This window comes from Centropristis striata, chromosome 7, assembly GCF_030273125.1.
Source record: "Centropristis striata isolate RG_2023a ecotype Rhode Island chromosome 7, C.striata_1.0, whole genome shotgun sequence".
Lineage (NCBI taxonomy): Eukaryota > Metazoa > Chordata > Actinopteri > Perciformes > Serranidae > Centropristis > Centropristis striata.
This window is the reverse complement of record NC_081523.1, coordinates 39392714-39411114: the sequence shown is the minus strand read 5'-3', so window position 1 is coordinate 39411114 and position 18401 is coordinate 39392714. Positions and strand designations below refer to the sequence as shown.

Sequence of the window (18401 nt, the reverse complement as noted above, 5' to 3'; positions counted from 1 at the left end):
AGGATTCAAAAATGGACAAAATATGTCCATAATGTCCCTAACCATCTATTTATTTATTCATTCATTCATTCAGTCTTGAGGTAGGACACATATGAGAATCTCCTCGCGTTTGGCGCCATCTGCTGTTACCTTCCAGCATCGGTCAAACGTGCAACGCTGTGTTGTGTTCGTCATGAAACATGCTCCATACAAAGGTTCCGTGCGACACCCATACAAACTTCAACTGCGCAGACTGAGAGAGACATTTTATTTTGTCATGCAGACGTTAAAAATATTGAAAAGTGGTAGTCGTGTTAGTTTGAAATGTTGTATAGGGGATTGACAGAATTTATCAAAAAACAAGCAGCTCATAAACAGTGAGAGTGAAAAACGAGATGTTTACAAGAAAGAGAGTCAAATGCGACCAAAGAAGCTTGAGTACGTTTTATTTGTTTATTTTATCGTTATCTCACATCTCTGTATGTTCTTTGTATTCCTAATAGACTACTGTAGTAGGATTAACCCTTTGATGCACAGCATTTCCCATGTTATTTCATGCTGGCTGTGTGTTTGAATATCTTTTTTTATTATTACAACAGATCATTATATCCATTTTTCCTTTCATAGTTTATGAAGAAAATAGTTTTTGTATTATTACATCAAGTTTAGACACATGGGTCAAAAATGATCTTGTGCATTAGAAGCGTAGTGATACAAAAAGAATGAACAATTTGAGTAACTATGTTTGACTAATTTAAAAGTTTAACTTTAAAAGAGTTGTTAGAACCACCAGATAACATTGGAAAATCACATATTTTAACATTTGAGACTTATTAGAGCCACCAAAAAGTAATTTCCATTGGAAAAACACCAATTTAACAAAATAGGATCGTTAATATTTGTGTCTTCTTTGTCAGGTTTTAAATTGGTGACAACATATAAACACCTTCTAATGCACAACATGGGTCAAAAATCACCTTGTGCATTAGAAGCGTAGTGATAAAAAAAGGGTTTTTTATTCAAAAAGTAAGAAATGAAAAAAAAAATTGAATGTATGATGATCAAAAACAAGTTATTTGAGGAAAACCTGCAATACTGAATGATGAAATTAATTTATTGCAAAGATATAGAACATAAAAACTTAGTCGGGTCACTTTAGACCATTTTGTGCATCAGTCAGATGATGTTACCATGTCCAAAATCAAATGCCTTAAAGAGAACAGTTATTTATCGTGCTATCAGTTATTGGAATAATTGCCCACTGAATATACGTGAACTGAATAGTAAAGTATCTTTTAATTATTACTTGAGAATGCACTATTTACATTTGTGAGTAGTGAATTAACATATTTACTGTATGAAAGTGAGAATTAATGTAATAGATGTAATAATGTAATGAATGTAATAACTTATTCGGAATGATTTCTGATGACGTAAATAATAATGTCTACAATGTTTAATTGTTAAGTGATTTTTGTTTTGTCTTGTGGACCCCAGGAAGACTAGCTCCTCCCACTTTTGGTGACAGCTAATGGGGATCTTTTTAACAATAAACAATAAACATCAAAGGGTTAAAGAGAAATGTACATTTTAAAGTCAAGTTCACTTTACAGGAATGTGAGCTTTCAAGATGTAAATTGAAATTTAATAATTCCACTGAAATTAGACGGATAATCGTCATTATTGTGATGTCACAAGTAGTTCAACTACGTTGTAAAGTAATAAAAAACGGTTGATATGAGCGGAACCTTTCCTCTTGAGAGCATGTTTCCTACCGGAAGAAAACTCCAGTTGCACCAGCTGGCGATGCACTAAACTAGTAACGTTATTGTTGAGCTGCTGTGTTATTGTTGTGAAGTAACGTTAATATATTGAGCTGGTAAGTTGTTTCACACACTATTTTACCGTATTAACTAGATGATAGACATCATAAGTTGATTAGAGTTAGCAGCTTTCATGATGAGTTATTAAATGAGTTAAACAACCTCCAATGATGCTTGGTAACAGAATGTTTAGCTAGTTTGCTCTAATTAAAGTTATAACGTTATCTGTCAGTGGTGGAGGAAATACTTGGATCCTTTACGAAGGAAAAAGTTCAAATAGCACACTGTAAAAAATACTGTGTTACAAGTTAAAGCCTGCATTTGAGCTGATGTAAAAGTATGTAAATAAAATCACAAAATGTATTTTAGGTATTAAACTAAAAGTACTAATCTGATGATTGTTTTCTCCATTGGTTGAGATTAGTTGATTTTTGAAAATACTGAGTAATGCCATTAAAACAGCACTAAAAGCTTGTTTTGTCAAACCAATAGAATAAACCTGTATCGTGTTAACAAGAGAAGTGTTTGGCATCTTTGCATTAAAAATTACGTACTCATAGTAGGGCTGGGTGATATATTGATATAAAAGATATATCGATATAATTATTTTTTTTCTTCCTTTATATATAAATGCTGCCCTTATTAGGGTTTGTCATATTTAGTTATTTTGTAATGTTTGTTATTCTTTTCTCATGTAAATATATTTATTTCCTAAAACGATTGGCCCATTTTTTTGTCATAGGCTATTTTTATTTAAGATTTTTTTCTTATTTAAATGTGCACTTTATGGAGCTTTGAGCTTTTTTTGAAAAAAAAAGGAGAAAAAAAGAAGAAGTTTCTCCTGTTGTTATACAGTATTGATGTTCACTTACATAAATGGTTTCAATAAAACTACTTGTGACATGTCATATTTCACTTTGATTGAACATTTGCTCTCACTTTGAGATAAAAATATCGGATTATATATCGTATATGGATATTCAGCCTGAATATATCGGGATATGACTTTTTGTCCATATCGCCCAGCCCTAACTCATAGTAGTTGCCAATACATTTTCTATTTTTTAATGAGTTATGAGTTAAATGGCTAATCATTTCATTGTTAGTTTAATTCATAACATCAAATGTAATAAGTCCTGAATATGTTTCATGCAAAAACCTTAATATGTGCAGTAAATAGTGACTAAAGCTGTCAGGACAGTATTTACCTCTGAATGTAAAACAGTTTAAAGTTTGAGTTTTTTCCCTGTTTTTTAGCTTGTTGCTTGGAGTTTGGCTGGCAGACATGATGGACGAAGAACCAGAGAGAGCCAAGCGCTGGGAGGGGGGCTACGAGAGGACATGGTGAGACCTTCAACTAGGGACATGATCAGCTTGAGAGACATGTTTTGTCCTTTGATGCAACAATGTGTAATGTATGTATTTTCCTACAGGGAGGTGCTGAAGGAGGACGAATCTGGCTCCCTGAAAGCCACAGTAGAGGAGATCCTGTTCCAGTCCAAAAGGAAAAGGTGTGTGTGTGTGTGTGTGTGTACTTATACTTGAATATCTATCTTTTAAACCAATTTGAGTTTTTGACCCTAAAAGTGTGTGTGTGTGTGTGTGTGTGTGTGTGTGTGCCAAGGTTATTATAGTTAACGAAAACTAGAACTGAAAAAAACCTTTTCGTTAACTTACTGAAACTGTATTGTGTGGTTACAAAACTAACTAAAATTATAGTGAAAATGTCCTTAGTTTTCGTCTTTGTCAACTTTTTTCATCCGTAAACCTTTTTGGTTGATTTGAAATCTATTTCATCTATCTGGTTTTATGACTTAATAAACTTATTGGGGCTGAGATGGATCAGACAAAGGAAATAAAGGAAATATTTATTGAGACTTTTTTAATCTGGCACCCAACAAATACCCCATTACAAAACAACTACAACTAATAAAAACTAGCATTTTCCAAAACATAAAAACTAATTAAAACTAACTGAATTTGAAAACAAAAGATCTCAACGAAACTAATGAAAAATCCAAAACTATTATAACCTTGGTGTGTACATGCATGAGTGCAGGTCGTCCTACAAGTACAAATACGTGACAATGATTGAATTAATAATTTGTTTTTATTCTTAAGACTCAATTCTCTTCTCAGATATTATGTAAATGAGACATATTCTCCTCTGTTGGAGTTAAAACTCATTATCACATCTTCTCTATTGCAACTTTGAAAAACGCTTTTGTTTCATGCTCCTCCCTAAAATGTCAGTGTATATACTATTATTTTCTGTGGAGTGTTTCCTCTTGCTGCTGTGTGTTTATTGTTCTACTGATGGTAACTGCTGCTCTGTTTACCTCTCAGGGTGATAGAGAACTATGGGAAAGTGAGACTTGGGATGGTGAGTGAGGTTTTCCTTCCAGAGAACTTAAATATTAGTAAAGAGCAAAAAATTTACACTTTTGGGGAACATTGTGTGTAACATAATTGTTTCAAATTATCTGAGATTATGTCATTGTCAGGCACAAACTGGAAGCATAGAATCATCTTAATTTCCTGTTTTATATATTTATATATATATATATATATATAAATATATTTATATATATATATATAAATATATATATATATATATAAATATATTTATATATATATATATATATATAAATATATTTATATATATATATATATATATATATGTTCAGTCCTTCTGTCCTTTTTGACCCCAAATAATTTTCAACATATGATTAATATAGGTTAACTGTCATAGAATTGCTTCAAATAATAATAATAATAATTTTCAGCATATGTGCCCCTCTGCATCCTTTATAGATAATATAAATTTCAACTTTCTTCATACATTTTTACGTGTTTTATACATTTTTATAGCACACATCCTCCTCTGGGGTCAAAAAGGACCCATGACATCAGACTGATTTTAGGACATGTAGAAAAAAATATTATCAACTTTTTTTCCACCCTTTAAGGCAACTCATGACCAACACATTGATATATAATTTTCATATTTTTTTTCATTATTATTGGTTAATTTTAGTCAAATATACACAATTAGGCCTCAAATCAAGAAGGAAAAAAAGTAATAAAACCTGAATATTTTTTTCAATAGTAATAGTGGAAAAAAAAATCTTGATGGGAATGCACAGAGTAGGTTATGTCAACTTTTAATGATTTTTTAATTTTTTATTTTTGCTGACATCTAAAAATGAACAATGTTTTCAAAACACAAGTTCCACTAAAAGTTGACATAATCTACTCTGTGCATTCCCATCAAGAAATTATTATTTCTCTAGAACTATTTTTTTTAAAAAATCAGGTTTTATTACTTTTTTTCTCTTGAGATGAGGCCTAATTTTGTTTATTTGACTAAAATTGACCAAAAATAATGAAAAAAATCTGAAAATTATTTATCAATTTTTTTGGTCATGGGTTGCCATAAAAGGTGAAAAAAAAGTTGGCAATAATTTTTTTCTACATGTCCTTAAACTAGTCTGATGTCATGGGGTCCTTTTTGACCACAGGTGTGATTTTTTTTTTGCTGACATCCAAAAATTAACAATGTTTTCAAAACATAAGTTTCACTAAAAATTGACATAACCTGCTCTGTGCATTCCCATCAAGAAATTATTATTTCACTAGAACTATTTTTTTTTAAATCAGATTTTATTACTTTTTTTTTTACCTTAAAATTAGGTCTAATTTTTTTTTTTAATTGACCAAAAATAATGAAAAAATATGAAAATTATGTTTACATTTTTTTGGTCATGAGTTGCCATAAAAGGTGGGGAAAAAAAGTTGGTAATAATTTTTTTTCTACGTATTGTATTTTGCTTTTAGGAAAGTAAAATCTCAGCAGAATGTATCAAAACCAGAAACCCTGTTAAAGTTTGTCCTGTGCTCTAGATGCGTCACCTCTACGTGGTGGTTGACTGCTCAAGAAGTATGGACGACCATGACCTGAAACCAAACCGCCTCACCTCCACTCTAAAGGTGAGTTCACTATAAAACCCATCACACTAGACCAACAGCCAGCAGTATGATCAGCTGTAAAGCATTATATCTGTTCTTCTTCCCTCTTCAGCTGATGGAAGCATTCGTTGAGGAGTATTTTGACCAAAACCCCATCAGTCAGGTACGTTTATACACTCAGCAGTCCTGTAACATGGCAGCTTCATGTGACTTTATTAGAGCAGTGTTTCTCAACCTTTTTGAGTCGCGACCCCCAATTTAACATGCATGTTGTCCGCGACCCCCACTCACTGAACACAATCTCACACACACAGTTCAGATCACCCAAAAAAGAAACAAAATGACCACAAAAAGACACAAAATGACAAAAAAAGACACAAAATGACCCAAAAAAAGATACAAATTGACCAAAAAAAGACACAAAATGACCAAAAAAAGACACAAATGACAAAAAAAGACACAAAATGACCAAAAAAAGAAACAAAATGACCAAAAAAAGACACAAAATGACTAAAAAAAAAGATACAAAGTGATCAAAAAAGACACAAAATGACCAAAAAAAGACATTTTTTCCCCCGAAATAGACACAAGTAGACCAAAAATAGATGTAAAAAATTATAAAAAGAAAAGACATCAAATGACTAAAAATAGATGTAAAAATGATCAAAAAAGACACAACATGACCAAAAAAAGACACACAATGACCAAAAATACAGTCATGGACAAAAAGACCAATAGATGAGCCGGCCAGTAAAACCAGTAAAACCACTTCCACAGGAAAAAGGAACAACATGTCTTTTTATTGACCTATCAAAGGCTTTCGATACTGTGGATCATGCCTTATTATTAGAAAGACTCTGCAGCATCGGTTTGTCTGATCAAGCTGTCGGTTGGTTTAAAAACTATCTATCAGATAGATCTCAGTGTGTGCGAGCAGAAGGTATTACTTCTAGCTTTCTTAATGTATCCAAGGGTGTGCCACAGGGATCGGTTCTAGGACCTTTATTATTTACTATTTACATAAATTGTCTGGATTGTAAAGCCCCAAACACAAATTTTCACTTTTATGCCGATGACACTGTGATATATTGCTCTGCGACTACCCCAAATCAGGCTCTCAGTCAGCTCCAAATTGCTTTTAACACTGTGCAACGTAGCCTGTGTGATTTAAAACTTGTTTTAAATGCTGAAAAGACAAAGCTCATGCTGTTCACAAAAGCTAAATCAAAGCCCTCGGACCTCCTTCCTATCACCACTTTGCAGGGCTCTGTCATTGAATCTGTGTCTCAATATAAATATCTGGGAATTATAATTGATGATGCTCTCTCTTTTAAACCTCATATCCAGCAGCTTTTGAAAAAACTAAAGATAAAATTAGGTTTTTACTTTAGAAACAAATCTTGTTTTTCTTTTGAAGCTAAAAAAAGACTTGTTGCTGCAACCTTTTTGTCTGTGTTGGATTATGGTGATGTTTTATATATGAATGCATCTTCAAAATGCCTACAGTCTTTGGATACGGTCTACCATGGAGCACTGAGATTTGTTACAAATTTTAAAACCCTCACGCACCACTGCTCTTTGTATGCTGGTGTTGGATGGTTTGCCCTGTCCACCCGCAGACTCCATCATTGGCATATCCTTATTTATAAAACCATCCTCGGTGTTCTTCCTACATACCTGCAGAAGTATGTAATTCAGAAAAGCACAGGAAAGTATCAGCTCCGCTCTGAGGACTTGTTTTTACTGACTGTGCCTAGAGTCCGTTCTGAACTGGGGAAAAGGGCATTTAGTTATGCTGCTCCTTTTTCATGGAACCAGCTGCAAAATGCACTAAAACTGAAGGAGCTGGTTTCTCTAAACATGTTTAAATCCTTACTTCATGATGTTGAAGCTGGCTCTTCTGTCTGTACATGCTTTGTTTGATGATGTTCTGACTGTGACTCTATTTTTATGTTCTCTGTTGTTTTTAAATGATTGTCTGTAACTAACTGTGTTGCTGCCTGTCTTGGCCAGGACTCTTTTGTAAAAGAGATTTTTAATCTCAATAAGACTTTCCTGGTTAAATAAAGGTTAAATAAATCACAGTAATGTTAGTAAGCTCAGTCCTCAATAAAAATATAGAGATGTCATATATTTACGGCTACTAGCGGGACTTTTGGGGGCGCTGTTTCTTAGTAAAGAGAACAGTAAGGAGACCCAGTTAAAATGTATAAATAAATATAAGGCCTAAATAAATAAATAATAAATAATCGATAATTAATGTATGATTAACTAAATGAAAGTTGATAGAGCTGATAAATATAATTATTCAATTAATTAAATTATAATAAAATAGGACATAAATGTATATCATGAATTAATTTCTAAATGTTCCTTTCCTTTATTCTTCCTTATATCTATTTTTACTGTAAAATAGTCAACTTTACATGTGATAAAAACAGAAACCCTTCTTCAGCTTTGTGAGGGGCACTAATGGATGAGGATTGGTAGATTATAATGTCAATCATTACTCTACAAAGTGAGCCACTTTGTATAGTAATGATTGACATTATAATCTACCAATCCTCATCAATCATCCAAAAGGAGCCACCAGTCAGTCAAAGGTCTGGAGAAGGTGTTTGCTATTTGCCGTTTCCATGGTTTCGTTCACCGCTATGTAGAGATTATAAAGTCCATACAAAGTAAAGCATATTAAGATCATAACTCATATACAGCAACTTCCTTACTTACTACTAATAATCAATAATTCTGAGGTTATTGAGGGAAAACTCTTAGTTAATGTCTTACTGGTTGTATAATAAGGCCATGCAGAATAAGGCATTAATAACTACTTAATAATGACTCATTAAGAGACAATATGTTACTTATTTGCATGCTAATAAGCAGCTAATTCATGCTGAATATGTGTTCCCTAATCTACAGTGTTACTGAAAGCTTTAACTGCTCCTTTAACATGTTCTCTGTCCTCAGCTCGGCATCATCACGACCAAGAATAAAAGGGCTGAGAAGCTGACTGACCTGGCAGGTGAGGATCACATAACCTGCTCATGTTAAACCCTGACCCTCACTCTAATACTTAAAGGGATAGTTTAGATTTTTCGAAGTGAGGTTGTATGAGGTACTTCCCCACAGTCTTTGTGTTCCCTGCAGTAGATAATGTTCTGCATGTTCCCAGTTTGGAGAACCAGACAGGCAGGACAAAACATATTTTAACCCCTCACTTCAAAAAAATCCAAACTATCCCTTTAAAGGGGTTTATTCTATTTCTTTGTCGGGCTCCCTGCATAGCATAGTGAAAATCTTTTTAATCACAATGGCATTTTATCAGTTAGGATTTCTCATTTAAACCGTTTGTTATTACAACAGAGAAAATAGTTACATTCCTGCTGCTGCTGATGAAGATGAAGCATGTATTGCCATGTTTTAAATAGCAGCAAACATCACTCTGTCTCTTTAGTGTTTCTTTTTTCAGTGTTAGATTTGCCTCTGTTAGTTAGGGCTGGGCGATATGGACCAAAAGTCATAGCCCGATATATTTAGGCTGAATATCGATATATGATATATATCCCGATATTTTTATCGCAAAGTGAGAGCAAATGTTCAGTCAAAGTCAAATATGACATGTCACAAGTAGTTTATTGAAACTTTTTAAGTGAACATAAATACTGTATAACACCAGGAATATCTTTAAAAAAATTTTTTAAAAAAAGCTTCATAAAGTGGACATTTAAAAATAAAAATAGCCTATGAAATAAAAGTAGGCCAATCTTTTTCTGAAATAAATATATTTATAACAGAAAAGAATAACGAACATTACAAAATAACTAAATATGACAAACCCTAGTAAGGGCAGCATTTATATATAAAGAAATATTTTTTTTTAACTATATCAATATATGCAATATGGTCTATGGTCCATATCACATTTAGAAATATGTCGATATATCGCCCAGCCCGACTGTCAGCTTTATAAACTTCTGTCTAACTCAGTCTGTGGAGTTCCCCTCACAGCTTTATTGTACTGAGATGAGTTGTTGTGTTTCACCACTAGGAAACCCAAAGAAACACACTGCTGCTCTGAAGAAAGCCGTGGACACAGTGTGTGTGGGAGAGCCGTCTCTCTACAACTCCCTCAACCTCTCCATACAGACCCTCAAGTAGGCCCCGCCCTCTTTTTGTTCCTGATTGGTTTCTGTCATTTCTCTGAACGCCACTCATCTGGTTTCTCTCTGTGTATGCAGGCACATGCCTGGTCACACCAGCCGGGAAATCCTCATCATCCTCAGCAGCCTCACCACATGTGACCCCGCCAACATCTGTGAGCTCATTAAGGTGAAGTCCTATCTTAAACACTTTCCTCACTTACTGGATAACTGCCATTACATTCATGTCATTAGCTTATAATATAATAATAATAATAATAATAATAATAATAATAAACTTTATTTATAGAGCACTTTTCAAAACAAAACGTTACAAAGTGCTGAACAGCAAGTAAAACAAGCATACAAGACAGAAACAAGCACAAAAAAAAAAGTACATTCCATGGGTAAGAGGTCAAATATTACCTTATGCCAATCTAAAACTGTAGGTGGCTTATTTGAAATCCAGTTCAGCAGTATAGTTTTACGTGCAGCATATGTTAAGACATTCCACAATTTTTGACAATGGGATGATTTTATTTGTGGGTTTGGTAATCCCAACAACAGACACACTGGGTCCAGATCTAAGTCCTTATTAAAAACCAAATCCAATTTCAGAGCCACTGCTACCCAGAAATCCTGGATATGCACACACGTCCATACAGTGTGTATAAAGCTACCAACTTCCTTATTACACTTCATACATAGAGCTGATTTCTTTGGGTCCATCTTATGTCTGAGTTCAGGTGATATCTGGAGGCGATGCAGATTCCTTTGATCTATTACATATGGAGATGTTGTTAGCATGCTCCCATATGTCCGCCTCCATATCTTCATCTATTGCCACCCCAAGATCCTGAGCCCATTTTTGCATAATTGTATTTTTAGTCTTATTGGACTTATGAAAGGCCTCATAGCATCTTCTTACTATAGCTTTATTGTTATGTATTTTGTATAGTAGTTGTTCAATTGGTGACATTTCCAAAGTAAATTTAGGCCGATTTGGATTCTGTATAAAGCTTCTGACTTGCAAGAACCTAAAGAAATGTGTGAATCGCACTTATTTTTGCACCGCGGAACGTTTCTCACTGGATGAGTTTCAGGCGGACCGATTATACTGGAGCACCAACTAGCGTTGATGAGTTGAGACAACAACAAACCACAGTGAACATGAAGGAAGAAGCTGATGAGACCTTTGGTTGGCCCCGTGGATGATGGGACATTTAGTTACTAAAAACCAACGGATGGAAGCGTCCATAAGAGCATGGTTGTGTTGCTAGGCAACAAGGAATTCACATATCACCATAGCAGCACATCCAGCTTCCAGTATCACCTCAATGCTAAACATATAGCAGCTAGCGGCTAGTGTGCTAGCTAGCGTGGATTGTGTTTTACTTCAAAAACCAAAGTATTCTAGTTTACAGAAGGTCTACCTACCTATAGGCTACCTGGATTTATGAAATGTACTATATTTATAAATATGCTAATGCTACACTTAATGGCAAAAATTGCACTGGTCTGTTGGACTTGAACAAAAATAAACAATATTTTTGTTGCTTAAGCTTATGTATTCAGTCATTATTCAATGGTATACTAAAAATCCATGTGAAAAAAATTACTTCTCACTGTTCTCAGGTCAAATATTTATATGCGATTAAAATGCGATTAATTTCGATTAATTAATTACAAAGCCTCTAATTCAGCTATTCTCAACCTTGGGGTCGAGACCCCAGTCGGGGTCGCGAGATGATTTCTGGGGGTCACCAAATCATTTTGAACACAACATTTTTTGTCATTTTGTGTTTGTTTTTTTGTCCTTTTTTTTGTCATTTTGTGTCTTTTTTTTAAGTCATTTTGTGTCTTTAAGTCATTTTGTGTCTTTTTAAGTCATTTTGTGTCTTTTTTTTGGTCATTTTGTGTCTTTTTAAGTCATTTTGTGTCTTTTTTTTGTCATTTTGTGTCTTTTTTTGGTCATTTTGTGTCTTTTTTTGGTCATTTTGTTTCCTTTTTTGGTCATTTTGTGTCTTTTTTTGGTCATTTTGTGTCTTTTTTTTTGTCATTTTGTGTCTTTTTTTTGTCATTTTGTGTCTTTATTAAGTCATTTTGTGTCTTTAAGTCATTTTGTGAAATCAATTCTAAAATTCACTGGTAACCAGTGAAGAGAGGCTAAAACAGGGCTAATGTGTTCAGATCTCTTGATGTTGGTTTAAAGTCCAGCAGCTGCATTCTGCACAAGCTGAAGACCAGATATGTTTTTTTGACTTAATGTAATCATGTGTTTCTCTTGTGTTCCTCCTTTAGACCCTGAAGTCTCTGAAGGTTCGGGTGTCAGTGATCGGCCTGTCAGCAGAGGTCCGGGTGTGTACGGTTCTGACCAGAGAGACGGGCGGCTCCTACCACGTTATTCTGGACGAGAGTCACTTCAAAGAGCTGCTGATGCTGCATGTCAGACCTCCTCCAGTCAGCTCTTCATCTGAATGCTCTTTAATACGAATGGGTCAGTAATCTGGTGCTGTTTACCGTTTTCTCCATCTTTGGGAAACAAGCAGCTCTATCTTTTATTTTAAATCTATTTTAGAAAGTTTAGTTAAAAATCTTCCAAAATACACCCTTTATCCAAGGGTAATATAAAAAATAGACACGAGAATAAATTCCATTTTATTCAAATAAAAAAAAAATCTTAGAGAAATTCTTTCATTACTTTTATTTTTGTGATTATAACAGTCATTCTGCACAAAGGACAAAATGTAAAAAGAGAAAAAAATGCCCGGAAACGGCTTAGTGTTTAGAGAGTTAAACAATAAACAATATTAACATATTATATAAGGCAGTAGTTCTCAACCTTGGGGTTGGGACCCCAATTGGGGTCGTGAGATGATTTCTGGGGGTCGCCAAATCATTTTGGAAGTCAGCTCTGTCTCCACTGTGTTAAAGTGTTCATGTGTTAATGTGTTTTAGTCTTTTTGGTCACTTAATGTCTTTTTTTTGGTCATTTTGTTTCTTTTTTGTGTCTTTTTTTGATCATTTTGTGGTCAATTTGTGTCTTTTTTGGTCATTTTCGGTCTTTTTGGTAATTTTGTTTCTTTTTGGGTAATTTTGTGTCTTTTTTTTGTCATTTTGTGTCTTTTTTTGTCATTTTGTGTCTTTTTTTGGTCAATTTGTGTCTTTTCTAGTCATTTTGTGTCTTTCTTGGTCATTTTGTGTCTTTTTTGATAATTTTCTGGTCAATTTGTGTCTTTTTTGGTCATTTTGTTTCTTTTTTGGGTGATCTGAACTGTGCATGTGAGATTCCACAGACAACATGCATGTTAAATTGGGGGTCGCGACTCAAAAAGGTTGAGAACTACTGCTATAAGGGATAAGCTAAGCGACTGCTGCTATTCTATATGATCTGCATGTTTCTCACATGTGATGAAGTCATAAAGGGAATTAGGCATAAAGATATCACTATAGTTCATAATAATAATAATAAAACATCTAATGTGGGTTAATCAACCGCTGAAAGTCGTCTCCAACAAATGCACAACATGTTTGAGTAATATTTGTTTAAGAAAAATCTACTGTGCCTAGTGGTTTAAGGAAATCACTGAATGGGCTAGAATTTTAATTTTTTTCAAAAAAGATTCAGGTTTGGAACATTTCCTTCCCATTTTCAAAAATAATAATCTTCATAAATGACATTCATTCTTGCTCCTGATGAAAAATATAAAGATTATTGTTTACTATAGAAGTATCTACTGAATATGTGTCTGACAGCCGGTTGTTTGCTCAGGTTTCCCTCAGCACATCATCGCTTCTCTGACCGACCAGGACGCCAAGCCTTCATTCAGCATGTCGTAAGTTACAACTCTTATTTAAACCTTTAGTCAGGACTCTCAGCAACTATGTGCACAATACACTGATTCTCATGAACATGGTACAGCTCATAGCAAAAACCCAAGAGCAGTTAATACATATTTTCTTTGACCCTTTATAACATATACAATCTAAAGTCACTGTTTAATATGAATTTATCATCTATTTTAAAAATGTTAAGGTATTTTCTGACATTTTTAGATACACTGTGAGCAAAATTCATTACTGTAGCACATTTTTAAATTAAAAAAAACAACGAAAGGTTTTTTTTTTATTTTTCTTTGGCAAGCACTAAAATATGCTCAAGGGTAGCTGGTATCACAGAAATGTATTTTACTAAAATATACACGTATTTTAAAGCAAACAATTGTATAAGTTCCGTAACATTTAACCATTTACTCTCATCAATTTTTATTCAGATTTTATTTTTTATGCATTGTTAAAAATCATTATATTTGATTATATTCTGTTAAATTATACATGTTTAAACAAATGTATATTTATTTTTATAAAGTTTATTAAATATTTATTGTACGGTATATAAGTGTGGGGAAACCATGACATTTTTATCTGGACGCATTACAGTAATGAATTTGTGACTCAAAAATATCTTTAAAAATATAGAAAATATTATTTTAACACAAAACAATGAATTGTGCCTCATTATGGCTATATTGTTCATTCGTATAAAAGTGAAATATATTTAGTTTAATAAAGTATGTCCTTATAATCTTCACAGACAGAACTTAGATTCATGACAATCACCCGGTTAGTGAATTTTCTTGCCATTGTGTGTCTCCAGGCAGCTGGACAGCAACAGCAGCGAGGCGGCTCTGACTCTGGGAGGATACTTCTGTCCACAGTGCCACACCAAGTACACAGAGCTACCAGTGGAGTGTAAAGTTTGTGGTATGTGTCACAGGAGGATTCACTCTGTGTGTGTGTGTGTGTGTGTGTGTGTGTGTGTACATTTTAAACATGATATGAAATAATGTGATTTTAGATCAGATTTTAGATGTAAAAACCCCTTTTTGGCCACTTGATGGCAGACATGTCCACTTCCAAAAAACACTATAAAAATATTACTGATATATATTTTTTTCAGCTTTTTTCGGGTTAAATCTTTCAATCAACTTCAGTCCTGATCAAAACTATCAGCCAAAATTATTTATTATGTTGGAAAATAACTACATTATTGTGTTTTTATAAATATGCAACAACATGCAATCAAACTGGCACTTAAAGGGTTAAAATGCCAAAAAAGTTTAAACATTTGGTAGTTTTGAGCAGGGCGGAAGTTGTTTAAGAGGTTTATGCAGAAAAAAGTAGAAAGAAATATCAATCTGTAAAGTTTTTATCACGTTTTTTTGGAAGTGGACATTTTCAGCCTGAAGGGTCTGAAAGGGGAGTAAATTAGAGAGTGTGTGTGTGTGTGTGTGTGTGTGTGTACATTTTTGACATGATATGAAATAATGTGATTTTGGCAGAAATATCACGATTTTAAACTTTGTTTTGATCAGTTTTTCTAACTGAAATGTTGGGAACTGATGATCCATTTGAGAATTGTTGGAAGGTTGAGACTCTGAGAATGATGTTTTTACAGTTTCCTGCTATGATAAATGGATTTCTGGTGACCTTTTAAAGAAAACATGCTTCCAGGTGATCAAAGGGTTAAAGTCTCTGCATGATCTATTGACAGGATGAACCAATTATTGTTGGAATATGTTCTTAATCTGTGTGTGTGTGTGTGTGTGTGTGTGTGTGTGTGTGTGTGTGTGTGCGTGCGTAGCAGTGTTGGATTAGATTCATTTTCTCATAGCTTTGAGTTTGAGTTTATTTATTTAAAACAGGGACAATACATATTAATGAGCATATACATGTAAATATGCAAGATTATAGCCAACAGCTAATTTCCATCTTTAGTCCCTTTGGCAGGTTGATGTCAATACCATAATAATAATAACAATAAAATCAATAAAACGTCGATAACAACAAGTAGAACAGTTGGCCTTCATGGCCAGAATGAGCAGGAGGAGAGAAAACGTGTCCTTGAGAACACAATAGAACAGAAAATGAAAAAGAAAAGCAAGAACAATGAAAAGTCTAGTGGATCATGGAACATACAGGCCAAGGGTCAGAGGTCAGGGGACCAAACGTATGTCACTAGTGTTAAACGCTACGTTTACATATCAAAGGGTTGATTATTTTGTCTGCTGTGTGTCCTCCAGGTCTGACTCTGGTGTCAGCTCCTCATCTTGCCAGATCCTTCCACCACCTCTTCCCCCTCCAGGCCTTTACAGAGAGTCCTACAGAGGAGCTGCAGGAGGACAGGTGCTGCTCTACACACACCATCACACAAAGCTACTGTATATACACTACTGGTCAAAAGTTTTAGAACACACCAACTTTTCCAGAATTTAATTGAAAATGATGCAGTTTAATGTCTCAGTGTACTCTGAAATTAATGCACATTTACAACATTTAAAATTCTTTATTGAGCATGATAGTGTTTTGAAAGTAAAAAAAAGATTCAAAATCACATTTTATGTTGGACTAAAGGACTAAAAAAGACACAAAATGACAAAAAAGACACAAAATGACTTACAAAGACATGAAAAGAATTCAAAAATGGACAAAATAGCCCAAGACTCCATAGAGTTAAGTTGTTAACCCATTTCTTGTTCCCTGAAAAAGGCCTACTTGTATAATTCTGAAATGTACATTATCTTTCAGTTTTGGTTAAGCTTACCTTTTTTTATTTACCTCTGGCAGTTCACCACTTACCTTTGGACCCTTTCAAGCTGTTCATTTGACTTGAACTGCTTGAATTTCAATAAAAAACTGGAAAAATTGGGGTGTTCTAAAACTTTTGACCGGTAGTGTGTGTGTGTGTGTGTGTGTGTGTGTGTGTGTGTGTGTGTGTGTGTGTGTGTCTAATCTAAACCTGCTGTGATTTGGTTTCAGGTTCTGTCAGGCTTGTCAAGGGGAGCTGAAAGACAAAAGTGTAAGTACAGTAGCTGAGAGTATTTGTGAGTCTGGAGAGGACTTTCACACTATTTTACAATTTTCACGTGTCATTTTTATCATGTAAATGGAGGAGAAAAGGCAATATCGGCTTCAAGAATCGGCCCAAAAGAATCCGTAGGACATATCAGGGATCGGTTAACCCATTAAGGCCTAAAACACCTGGAAAAAAAGGCCTGGAAAACCTCTGGGTGATTTTAAAATAAGCCCCTAGAAAAAAGTTTTTCTGTAAATTCAACAGAAGTGTCAACTCTTCCTACTAAATAATAGAATTTCAGCTTCTGTAGCAGATAGAAATGAAATTCAAAAAGTATTTGAGAGCTTATAGCTGTTATATCTGAGCTCCTCCGCTATAGTCGTCTTCACCATGATTTCAGTTCTGGAAAAGTCCCATGATGCATTGCGACACTCCCACATGTATTCCCATTTTGTGTCTTTTATAGTAATTTTGTGTCGTTTTGTGTCTTTTTTTGGTCATTTTGTGTCTTTTTTTGTCATTTTGTGTCTTTTTTTGGGTCATTTTGTGTATTTTTTTGTCATTTTGTGTCTTTTTTTGGGTGATTTTGTGTCTTTTTTTGTCTATTTGTCTTTTTTTGGTTATTTTGTGTCTTTTTGTGTCTTTTTTTAGTCATTTTGTGTCTTTTTTTTGTCTTTTTGTCTTTTTTTGGTCATTTTGTGTCTTTTTTTTGGTCAAGTCACATGATGCATTGCGACACTCCCACATGGATTCTGATGCATTTCATTGGCCAAGAGACCGAAAATAGGTGGAAAAAACTACAAATACTACAAAACGACGTATCCGCTTTCCCAGCTTTAATGGTAGAATAACGCAAGAGCGCCCCCGTTTTTAATGGTAGAAATGCGATAATGTTTCCCCGCCTTAAAAGGGTTAAGATGTCAGAATAATCGGTATCAGCCTTAAAAAACCTGTATCGGTAGACCACTAATTCTCTGTTCAGAGCTGAGGAGCATTTGATTTGTTTTATGTTTTTATGGCAAATGTCCAACAGTTAACATAATGTTCTTTTTCTTTCTTTATAATTTCTCTCTCCAGATCTTCAGCTGTCCGTCCTGTGGCAGTGCGTTCTGTGTGGAGTGTGATTTCTTCATCCACGACTCGCTGCACTGCTGCCCTGGCTGCATCCACAGTCAGACGGCTCCCTGAAGCCAAGACAGACTGAAATAAACTCAGCGCTCATGTTTCATATCTGCTCACCCTATCCATCACATCAGTGTTGTCCACCTATGATAGGAGGGGTATTTTAAGCGCAGGCATTCCAAAGGCCACATTTCTAAGATGGGCAGGATTGGTACAAAATATTTGTATTAATTGGATCATTTTGGCTGATCCGTTTCATTTACAGGTGGAAGCAGCTTCTTGCTGAGCCCCAACAAGTCTTTTCCTGCTAATACTTAGCACACTGCTTTATTTATGTCACAAAAGGTTTGTGTGCATTCTTTATACACTTTTGTACGATATTTCTGTTTGTGACATGGGAGTTACAATAAAACTGATTTGAAATCTGACTGTTTTTTTTTCATTTTCTTGCATTTGCTATGCTGAATCTGTGTTTGAGGCAGACTGTAGCCACCATCAACGACATTCAAA

General features: G+C 34.4%; 1 protein-coding gene across 1 annotated transcript; it reads left to right on the top strand.

Annotated features, from left to right (window-relative positions):
• Window positions 1–3047: 3047 nt before the first annotated feature.
• Window positions 3048–18319, top strand: gtf2h2 (general transcription factor IIH, polypeptide 2). Its single transcript, XM_059337156.1, has 14 exons — window positions 3048–3146; window positions 3236–3313; window positions 4149–4185; window positions 5706–5792; window positions 5884–5934; window positions 8742–8796; window positions 9823–9928; window positions 10013–10103; window positions 12215–12410; window positions 13686–13749; window positions 14571–14677; window positions 15997–16099; window positions 16733–16772; window positions 17847–18319. The coding sequence occupies exons 1-14, from the start codon at window positions 3088–3090 to the stop codon at window positions 17955–17957; spliced, it is 1185 nt and encodes a 394-aa protein (XP_059193139.1). The 5' UTR covers window positions 3048–3087; the 3' UTR covers window positions 17958–18319.
• Window positions 18320–18401: the final 82 nt, after the last annotated feature.